Source organism: Thunnus thynnus, chromosome 16, assembly GCF_963924715.1.
Source record: "Thunnus thynnus chromosome 16, fThuThy2.1, whole genome shotgun sequence".
Taxonomy (NCBI): Eukaryota; Metazoa; Chordata; class Actinopteri; order Scombriformes; family Scombridae; genus Thunnus; species Thunnus thynnus.
Window position 1 is genome coordinate 20422906 of NC_089532.1, and position 11494 is coordinate 20434399.

Here is an 11494-nt window from a genome sequence, read left to right on the forward strand (position 1 = left end):
AATACATCATTTTGGAAGAGCCAACAGTACAAAAGTCTGATTACTTTACACAACTAAGAAAAATCCTGCAACCACAACTGCTTAAACACACACCCATTTTTCATTACTGCATGCATCATCTCATTTACTGTAAGCTGATAAAAATACAATGTTTGAATCCTGCACATTTCATTTTTTAAGAGTTAAATGTGTGCTCAAAGATTAAAATAAGAGAGAGAGAGGGGGAGGGGGATTTACCTTCTTCAGAGCTGACATTCTAGGTGGATCCTCCTCCTGCAAAGCCCGTTCACATGCTGAGGTCCCAAGCCAAGTTTGGAGGGTGCGCAAATCCTAACTCAGACCGGTGCTGATGCTGAGCCATGAGGTGCCTGTTTAGTATTCTCATCTCGCCTCCACCCCGTCCTACAGCTGGCTCGGTGTGCGCACGCACCAAACTGCTGTTATTACAGGATTCAAACACACGGGGAGCTCCAGCCTGATGCATCACACACTGACACCTGATGAGGGAAAGTTGGCAGTTAAATCAGCCTTGAATTTTTCTATTCATAGTTAGTAGTATAGATAAGTATTAGGAATCATACTTTTTTTTAGATCGTCCTATATTTAACATTTCATAGGCAGTTTACTTCAGTGGTATCAAACTTATTAGTCTGCTCGGACTTTTTCATCAAAACACACAGTAGTCGAGCTGTGTTGTTTACATATTGTATCAAACGTCGCTGATTTATAGGCCGATTTAAAGAATGGGTTTGACTGATTAAGACCATATATTGGAAAATGGTATACAGGCTATACAGTTTTTCTGACACGTTAAATTGCTATAAATGTGTATGTAGTTTGGTGCGACTGGACCAAGTGCTCATCTCCCTTTGCTGTCAGCTCCTCTGTGTGTGAGCTGGTGGGAGGAGTGCAGCTGGAAGAGAAACACTTTGACAAGCTTACTTGGTTTTAAGTAACTACTCTTTTAGCTAACGTTATTTTTTTTAACATGGGACGTTACAAAGCTCGGTTATTTAACTGGTGTGTGTGTGATATGAACCCCTGTTAACGCTAAATTTAAAAGCTAGCATACTCGCTAACCTAACTCATTCAGCTTGCTAGCATATTAGCTATAGCTGCCTAGCCACCTGTAACAGTAGTTTAGGTTTTTTCCTTGCTTCCAGTCATCTAATACGTGTCGATATGACACACAGGAAAGAAGGTGAGCACCCCATTGTCGTCAACATTATCATTATCTCATACAAAACACGTATTTGCATTGTATCTAAGTAGCTAGCTAACGTAGCTAGCTGGCTACGTCTCGCGTTAGTAGGTCTCTAGCTATGCTGTAAACAAATACACGTGTTCCTCTGTCAAACACACTGTTTTCACACAATCCATATAGAAACGTTTCTAGATCAATGTATCACACTGTGCTCCGATACCGATGTCCAATACAAAGTGTAATGTGTCAACAGCAGTTCTGCTGAACTTCTCTTTGAAATTCAAATCCTGTAAAACATCATGTGATTTCTGACAGTTTGAGTCTTTCAGAATTGTACTGCAAAAATAATCAAATGTAGACGAGTGATAGTAATAATAAGAAGCTTTATCTGTTTGTTTCATATATTAAATGAAGCTCAAACCTAACAATAAAAAATAAAAGAGCAGACAACAAATCAAATATAAAAATACAGGAAGGAACTAAAATAATAGGACATTTTGCCAGTAGGGTTACAGTGCATTGTTATCAATATTATATTAATAGCCTACTATAACACACAGGACCCATAAATCAACACCCCCTTCAAGTTGGTTCATCTTTTGACTTCTTCATCTTTTGTCATTCTTTGTTGATTAGAAACACTACATGTGGGGTTGATCACTGTCTGTGCAAATGAAGTCTACTATCCTCCATTGAATTGCATTGTGAAACTGGTTAGGTGTCTGTCAATAACAATAAGATTCACAGGTTATATTATATCTGTTTTTGTCACTTGTGCATTGTGTCACTTAGTATTTCAGTCAAAGGTACTCCAGAAGCTTTACCCTGCAGCTCCCAAATTGGAGAAGGATCCCAGCCTGCCACACATTGTTGAAGCTTTAGCCAAAAAAACCCATGAGAAAAGAAAAGCTTCTCAAGCGGACACTGCTAACAGTAAGAACACATTCAGTTTGCCAGTGAAACTGAAACTGCTTACTAAAGTACAAAGACTTTTCAAAATACACACATACCAGCACACCACACATGCAGAAGTGTTGCTACCCTCCTGCTCTTTTGGGGTTCATAGCCTTCTTTTATTTGCTGTTTTTTCTCAGGAGATGCAGGGATAACACAGAGTGCAGCCAGTCCAGGCAGGCGGATGTACACGGTCCTACCCCCTCCCTCAGACTACAAGACAGATTCAGAGAAATCCGTCACGCTTCCCCAGCTAGAAAACATAAATAGTGCCGAGAACCCAGCTGGTAAGACGACCATAATCTTACATTTATGGACTTGCGCTGTGCACCATAAAGCTAGGAGAGATTTACCGCATGGGGTTTTTCCAGGTTGGCTCTCTCAAGTATTAAAGTCACTCTTCTTGATTGTCTCTGCTGCTCTAGTTAAGGGAAACAGACAGTGATAATCAATTGTCCTCCTGAACTGAAGAAACCTTGAATGCAGTGGAGTTGTTGTTTGAGCCTGGGTGATTCTGTTTTCACTTTGATATGTTTCTTGAATTTGTTGATTGTCAGAATAAACTTGAATAACTTTTTTTGGATATTCTTAACCTTTATTGATGCCATCTTTGAAGCGCAATTGCGAGTGGATGTAATACCAAGTTGAAATGCTCTTGACCTGTGAGTTTGGATCATTAGGATAAGTATAAGTCGCATGTCCAGCAGTTGACTGATGGATCATTTAAAGACCGTTTATGTTGTCTGTGCTGTCTTCTTGCCTCCTCTTGTCAGATTGTAATAAAACTCCTGGCTCATCACACAACTCTCTGTGCTCATCATCTTCTCTAAAGTCCAGATGAAATGGCATTTCGAGAGTATCTAACTTCCATATCATGACGTCTTTCTGAGTGAAACAGGATAGACAGGCAGGACATGATGTTGGGAGGAATTTGATTTGAACATTGAAAAGTGGGCATGTCATAATGAATCTTAGCTCTGTGTCGCTAAAAGTTGAAGAATGATTGATGGGTGGATGTTATGATATTATTGGTTGGAATTGGTTGGTTCAAGCCTACATAAGCACTCATCATATTTTGTTTTACAGGAAGAAAACATGATTGGACTTTGATGTATGAATACAAAGAAATGGATGGGTTAAAAAGGCATATTTCATTTCATCTCGACTTTAATGCAGACCTCCTTCCACCTGACAGGCTTTACGTCGGTGTAAGGGAAGAGATTTGTTGGCTCAGACAGTGCAACGTCTTAAAGGTGCCTACTAGAATAGATGATGAGGTTAAGTTTGATTAATTGCACTTGTCACCCTAAAAATGCCTTAATTGAACATGTTTTTGATGTAGTGGACAGTAAGTCTGAGCTGATTTTGTGTTACTGGGCCTGCTGTAGGTTGCAGTTGTTATCTTTGGGTTACCAGTGAGAAGCTTCTCTCATCCTCTATGCAGAGAACACATTGACATGAGATACTTTGTTTAATTTTTAATCTACCTCAATAGGACAGAATTAATAAAAAAAAAACATTATAAATATTACATATTTTCCTAAATGCTCTGGAAAAAATGTGACTCAGTGCACTTGCATGACTGCAGACAGAGCTGCACAGATGGTAGCAAGAGTATCTGTCAAAGGAGGAACAATATGACAGCTACTTTAAGTCTAAATTGATGTGCATATAGTCACATTGGGATTTTAATTTGTCATGACTATAATCCACGTTAGAATAAAATTACTTTTCAGTTTTGTGGTCATTGTTGCTCTGCCACTTGCTCAGCTGCAATATGTCCTGGCTGCTTGCCAGTCATTTACTACTTGCTAGTGTGAGCGGGTCACTAAGAATTCGATTGAAGCTGGTTTCTCTGACCTGTCGGGGCCTCTTGAGTTGTTAAGGAGAGCGGATGTGCGACGAGGTGGAGAAGGAGCTGCTCAGCTTAAAGGAGTGCCGTTTCTGCATGGACTCACATTAGACTGTAGTCGGTCTTGGTTATGTTTAAGGTTATACACAGTAATAAGACATAAAGAAGAAGAATGATTTAAGGGGAAACTTTAGGATTTTTCAACATGGACACAATTTTCCCATTATTTTGTGTCTAAGTGACTAATAGGGAAAACAATTTTTGAAATTGATCCAGTATTGAGAGAGAGTGCTTCAGCCAGCATCTGCTAAACAGGCTGCAGTGTAATCCTTTTAGGGCAATTGCGCCCCATCAATGTATGTCCAGTAAAAGTCCTTGTTTTTGCCACTGACAGGCTCACATTGTTATAAGTGTCTGACAACATTATGGAAAGCAGTGTTTCCCCTAGGTTGACTGCTTTGGCGTGGCAGGCTGCCAGGCCTGTAGAATTATATGGGAAACACTGGAAAGGATCCCTACAGAGAAATAAAACTTTTTTTCTTTGCCTTTCACTTGATCAATCTGTTTATTATTGTGTCTGACGAAGTCTCGCTCAAGGAGAAAGTCTCGTTCTGAAATATCGCAAGAGTTTGTTGCGGAAGTTGTTGCAGGAAGACAATGGTGGAAACGTGAGTGAGAGTTGGAGAGAGCAGTGTTGGAGTTTGTTGTGTTGGAGTATAGGAAAGAATAGCTTAGTGTTATCTAAAAGATTTTCAAAGTCATGGCTTAATATTTAGCTGTCTTCCTGCAACAACTCAACTCTCATGACTTCTTTTTGAGCAAGACTTGGTTAGGCTCAATAACAAACAAGCTGGATCAAGCAGCATCACACATACAGTATACTGATTCGACTGTACTTTTATTAACCACCTGTGGTCTCAAGTTTTTTCTATGCAAGGCTAAGATTCAGCAGGTTTTTAGAGTATCTAATTGGAATCAGCAGGTGCAGTAATTGGCCGGAAGGGAAGCAGAAATCTCTTGGCCCTCATTGCCACGATTTTGGACATTATTGAGACTCAAAGCCCCTACTGGCTTCAGCTTGTGTGTAGGCATCTTTTACACTTTGTCCAGGTTGCAAGTGAAACCTGGTGAAATCTGCTCCATCCCAATATGTGACACAGAATCTATTATATTAACTGCGTGAGCCTAACAATCTGATGTTCTCAGTTCTGATTTAGGAATCTTTTTCTTAAGTGTAGAGGTGCATATGAAGGCTGTAATGGATTAATGAAGTTTGAAAATGTTTTGAAATTAATGAAAAGTCTTCTGTCTTGTTACCCACAGAGGAGAGCGTCCATGAGAGCAACGAAGATCTCGACCAAGATAAAGAAGCAGAGGAACAGAAAAGAAGGAGGAGAAGAAGGAAGAGGAAACCAAACTTTCATGAAAACTCAGGGAAAGATGTAGCACCTACAATGAGTGAGACCTGTATAGGTCAAGGTCAGACTCCTGTGGATGAGGGAGGGGAGCGCATTAGCAGGAACAAGAAAAGAAAGCTAAAGAAGAAACGGCACAAAGAAAAGCTGCTTTCCATGGGTCTAATGCCCCAGGCATCTGCCCTGGAGTTCACATACCAAAAAGATGGGGAGGAGGAGGATGAGAGGAGAGCTGCTGAGGTGTCAGACTTTCTCAGGACAACAATGGAAATCTATATGTCTGATAGTGAGTATTAAGCCCAGGCTGCTTGCCTGTTTTCAATCAGGACTCTTATTCGTAATGTACTAAATCTAGACCAAAGAAAAGAGTGATTTTTGATTGCTTTTAGGTGCTGTGATGCTCAAAGCTGGTGGCATTCTGAGATGTAGTTTACAAACATGTAATTGAATGCTGCCAAATGCTGAAAGCATATTCATGAGAACCAATGACCAGAACTCACTGCACTTAAGCCATTGCGTTTTTGTGCTTTTTTGAGACATGACGTGACAGACAGTGCCAGCATGAACTAAACAGACGAGTCATTTAAAAAACCAGCCGGTAATTGGATGAAAGTGTAATTGCTAAAATTGCAGTGCCATTAAAATTTAGTAGATGGAGAGACAGAAGCGCCAGTCATATCTATATCTGACTGCTGACTGGTAATCATCAGCTACATCTTTGATTTATTTAGTTAACAGTTCTTTTAAAGAAAAATAGGCTAAGATAACATAAAAGTTAAAAAATTTGAAATTATAAAAGTTATAAAAGAAGTCATGTTTAATATAGGGATTATTGATGGCAGGCACACAATGCAAAATCCAGCTTACCTAAAGCAATTGCACTCTCTGGTCACAGAGTTTTTAATCAAGGCTCTGAACTCGCCTAGAGAAACAAGTTCATTAAGCTGCAGTGTGTGCTGAAGATTAGGCCATGAGTAGTGTGCAGAAAGCTCCTTGGTCCTCGCTACCTGGTAAAGCAGCCCTGTAAATGAGTGAGAGTAATAATAAATGGCGAGACCGCACCAACATTTTGATTTTATACAATTTGTAAAATGATACTAGTGATGTTCTCTCTATTTTGATGACACAGAGTCTAGACAGTAAAGTGAAGAGGAGGCAACAGTTATATAAGTAAAGAAATAAATGTTATATAAAATGTTATATAAATTAACAATGGCCACTGTAAATATGGTGCAGTTTATAGAGGTAAATTTAATGTGTCACCTTGAGATGTATTAGATACAATACTATATTATGAACAAACCACCTTTCATGTCTTCTGTGCTTCACCAGCCTCGTTGCATGTAGACAAGCTTCCTCACTTATCTGGGATGGTGGACGACCTTTTGAGCAGCATAGCCAGCGGAAACAAGCCCGCCTCTCTCCTAAAGCAGCTGTACAGTCTCAAGGCCTTTGTTCAACAGAAGGAGACAGACAGACTAGCAAAAGCACTGGAGGAGCTCTACAACAACTCCTCCATGTCTGGAGGTCAGTGATCCATCAATGAGAAAAAATTATTTTTCCAAAAAGTTCGGGTATTAGTGTGTTTAATGTTGCTCCATGCTTGTTACGTGCTTTCATACATGCCCATTCCTGTCCATACTGGCCTCTTCTTGTTGGGATCTGCCTCAGGCACTTCACTGACCTGTCCCTGCAAGTTAATACTTGCCTCTGTCTGTCTGTGCATGTCTCATGCTGTGCACTCTTACATACGTCTTTATTGTTCACCTGACTACACCTGCCCTTACTTGCCCTTATCAGTCTTCACCTGTACGTACGTGCCCTTAATTTGCAGTACTAGAGCCGGTCCCATCCACGTTACGTCTCACACGCAGGTGACCTGCACCATGAGTTAACTAACATGTTACAACTTGTTCCTCTTGCCTTAACTCTGTCAAGAGCCAAAACATCTCAAGCCCCCAGACATGTTTTCACCTGTGAGCGTGTGCGTGTATGTGTGTGTGTGTGTGTTGGCTACCTGGCTGCATAATAGGATCAGCAGGGACTTTGCTGCTGTCACGTACATGCTTGTTTGTGTATGAGAAAGAGAGGAAGAGTGAAAAAGAGATTCAGGCTACTGCCATATTGCTGGCCACAAAGTGATGCTTGTCTCTGTCTGTCCTTGACGCCAAGACGGCATCGTGTAAAAACCAGTTTGCTATCTCGCGAGCAGAGCCCACAATAGAGCCTGCCTTAGTTGCGCCTATCCTCTCCATGCACCTGCTCCACAGCTGCCTGAAAGCTTTTCTAACCCCCCCACCCCTACCCCACCAACACCACCACTACCACCACCACCACCATCCCACCCGCCTCACATTGTATGAGTCATGCTTCAATTCACTGTTTTTTTAATGCTGCTGCTTTTAAATGCAACTCCACCAGCACATTGTATCAAAGCAGCAAAGTAATTTATCTAACTTTAGCCCAAAGCAGAATTCTTTGTTTTAGTTAGTAAAGATTCATTCTGCTTAACTCATCTTTGCTATGTGAGCATTTTATAGAGAAGGCATTGGCACTCTTGCTGTATTTGACACATTTATGAATCGCTGCAATATGCCAATATTTTAAATTATAACGTACAACTTGTTAAAGCAGCATACTGCCAGGCAGGAACTAATCCATGTGCTTGTGGAGAAGTGTGTTTTTTAAGTCCTTCAAGTGAGTTCACTAAAGCTCTCCTCACTCTATCTACCTTTGCAGTGGCAATCAGTTGACTGCAGGAGTAAGTCTAAAGCAGATTTCCTGCACCCTGGAGTTCCTCTCATGAATGACATTGGCTTGACTGCTTCCCTTTTTATACTGTCCATTTTATGTTCTGCATTGATTCACTAAACTGAATTCATTTTTTTTTCAAGAAGAAGTAAAAGAAAGATTCTGTATTGGGTGAGAGACAGATGTGTTAGGATGAATCACTACATGCAGGAGGTAGATTTTAGCACCGGCTGTAGATTTTGTTCTATTATGCCCAAAATACAACTGCAAATAAGTCTCTTTGGTGAAAGCACTGACTGTTGCTCTGGTATTGTGTTGTCAGCAGTCTCAGCTGTAACTGAAATGTTTTTCTGTCTCTTTGTGTTTTAGACGAAACCACTGCGGTCGTTTCACTGTTCCAATACTGGATCACAGACATTCTTCCCTTGCAGGGAGACAAGAAGACAGATTTTTCTACAACACACCCATGAGACTGTCAATCACACAACACAGTGACAGTACTGAAGGATTATTTCCACTGTGTTTCATCATTTTAAACAAGAATATTCTTGTTTTTTTTTTCTCATATACTGCATTTCAAAAGTGTTGGGCATACCATGATGCTATGTGAATATTTTTATTAAATATTTTTGCCTTTTTACACTTTTGTCTAATCTTTTTTTATGCCTAATATCTCACAAGAAGAAAACAATCCTGAGCTAGGCCTGCCACACAGCATGAATAAGCTTGACGTTGTCATTATCGACCGAGCTGTTACTTACCTTCCTGTTTGTTAGAGTTGTTTCGTATTTGTTTTTTTATGTAGTTTAAAATGAATCAAACATTTAATTGGTATTAACATCACACCCATCCACCTTATTTAATTGCCAGCAAAGCAAATGTCAGCTCTGCCGGTGCTCCAGTGTTGTTTGCAGATGTTATGACATTTAAACCCAGCCGGCTAACCTAATAGCTCTTCAATTATCTCGACTTCCCACAAATCAATTTCTGACCAAGCTGCTATTCCATATGCCTTTTCAAATTTACTGTTTCACCTAACTGCACTGGATAGATTGATCGTCATCAGGAAGGCAATACTAATGAGAATAATGATGTCCCTGCAGATATTACTTATGAGGGTAAATGATTAAGAACAATAACTAGTCCCATTACGTGATTCCCACAAACATTTGTTGCAGTTATCTAACTGTATGCTCAGTATAGTAACACAGCATGTTGTTGATGGGCCTTAGGAAACCAGTACCACCCAGGGAGCCTGTAGCTTAACCTTCAGCACCACCATACCTGTCTACAGCTCAGGTAATCTATTTTAATACATTTACCCATAGCTTGTTGCCAGGGGATGAGTTCAGGAAAAGGGTAGAGAATTAACTCGGCTTGGATGCGCCATTGTGATGACATGAGTGAGCGCTGTCTGCCACATAGCAGCTTCAGAGGAATTGTTGTCTTTCCAGAACTAGGATGTGCCAGTAGCCACCAGCAGTTTATACTGTACAGTGCAACAAAAAGCTCTGTGCGTAGGTGTATACTATTATAGTAGTGAACAATTAACATGAGGGCTGCCATCTGTGGCCTCCATTCATGGATGGACGCACCAGGTGCTGTGTCTGATGGAAAGTCATGGGCTTATGCTGCTGACATTAGCCAGAGATGACAATAAGGACAAAGACCGCATTGCCTATCATTCTTATATAAATGATTTTTTAGTGGTTATAGTGCTTTGTGTTTTTTGTCCTCCACACAGTAGTTAGATATACTTTGTAGCCATTCTAGCAACATGGCTCTAGGGATGGCCCTGTTCCAGACTGAAATATCTCAAAAAATATAGGATGGATTGCTATGAAATTGTGTACAGCCATTCACGGTCCCCAGAGGATGAATTCTTCTGACTCTGGTGAGCCCTGACTTTTCGTCTCACACCGCCAGCAGATCAAAGTTTTAACTTATCTAGTTAAATAGCTCAATATCGACCATCATGATTGGGACAAAATTTGGTAGACGACACGGTTCCCAGAGGATGTATCCTAATGACTTTGATGATTTCCTCTAGCGCTCTAGCACCATCATGAGGTTGACATTTTTGGTTTTGAGGGAAATTACTCAACTATTGCATGGGTTGCCAGGCATTGGTTAAGACATAATTGGGGATCCCCTGACTTTTTGTGCAGTACCAGCATGAGGCTAATTTTTTAATTTATCCAATACTTTGGTTTATGACCAGATTCCTGCAGAACTATTGACATTCCTATCGAACTCAGCCAAGTTTAGCATGCTAACACTAGAAACATGGTAAACATTATACCTGCTAAACAGGAGCATGTTACTATGCTGATGTTAGCATTTAGCTTAAAGCAGCACTGTGCCTAAGTAGTCTCAGAGAACAGCTTGCAAGTCTTGTTAATGTTTGACTTCACTTTGTTTTATATTTTGTACCACTGAAGCCATCAATGAGTTTAGTTTTTTACCTTCTGTGTAATACCTGAAATGCTGTATCTTGACATGCATAACACAAAACATCACAAGTTTCTGTGGTGTCATGAGTTTGCAGAATAAATGCCAGTATTTAAGATTATTCATTGATGCATGAGTTGGGAGGCAAAAATGAGCCCTATTACCAGAGATGAGAAGAAGGTCATTGCTGGCTGCACTCACTGAAGAGATTTGGTTTCTTGTCCACCGAGAGACGTTATCAGCACAGCTTCCTCATTATAAGACCTAACTCTGAGTTGAGGACCCTGGGGCCAGAAAGGATATTAAAGCTCAAAGAAAAATGCTGACATGGCAAGAGGAGCCTTTCTAACATCAACAGAAAAACATCCAAATCAACCAACCTGGCACATTCAGATGGGTTCTAGTGGTTCTGACTTCAAATAACTTAGCCCCATCTGTTCAAGGCTATTAAAGGAACTGCTGAAGTCAGAAATCAGTTACACTAGATGCTAATGTACTTTACTAGAATTGGTTAAAAACTTCTCATTCATCATTTTTCACTTCACAAACAGAAATCATCACAATCCTGAAAATGTTCTGAACAGACTCCAAAACATTGAAAATAAAGTGTGTATGTGCAAATGACAATATTAATACAAATATTTTATATTCTTATCACAGTGTGGCAACTATATGCAAGATTACATAGAAAAAAACTTTTTTTTAATGCAATGAACTGCATTTCACTTCATGTTACATCAGACAAAACTGCATACAATAACTAAGCATACATTTGATTGAAGTTAATTTCAACAACAGAATTTTGTAAAACAATTATACAGAATAATCATAATTTCAATATGATTCCACTAAAACTTGATACACTTT

General features: G+C 39.9%; 2 protein-coding genes across 5 annotated transcripts in view; one reads left to right on the forward strand and one right to left on the reverse strand.

Annotated features, from left to right (window-relative positions):
* Positions 1 to 664, reverse strand: part of dlgap2a (discs, large (Drosophila) homolog-associated protein 2a) — a 162227-nt gene extending 161563 nt beyond the window's left edge. Inside the window, exon 1 of the mRNA XM_067613832.1 lies at positions 238 to 664. Coding sequence (XP_067469933.1) covers positions 238 to 255 — 18 coding nt within the window. The 5' untranslated portion in view covers positions 256 to 664. The remainder of the gene's footprint in view (positions 1 to 237) is intronic.
* erich1 (glutamate rich 1) lies at positions 633 to 8816 on the forward strand. Of its 4 annotated transcripts, none has more exons than XM_067613835.1 (7): positions 633 to 780; positions 1164 to 1201; positions 1997 to 2137; positions 2299 to 2445; positions 5334 to 5711; positions 6758 to 6952; positions 8546 to 8816. In XM_067613835.1, the coding sequence occupies exons 2-7, from the start codon at positions 1183 to 1185 to the stop codon at positions 8644 to 8646; spliced, it is 981 nt and encodes a 326-aa protein (XP_067469936.1). In that variant the 5' UTR covers positions 633 to 780; positions 1164 to 1182; the 3' UTR covers positions 8647 to 8816. The 4 variants fall into 4 exon arrangements, with proteins under 4 accessions (XP_067469936.1, XP_067469934.1, XP_067469937.1 ...); XM_067613833.1 differs by lacking the exon at positions 633 to 780 and adding an exon at positions 814 to 1020; XM_067613836.1 differs by lacking the exon at positions 633 to 780 and adding an exon at positions 814 to 952.
* Positions 8817 to 11494: the final 2678 nt, after the last annotated feature.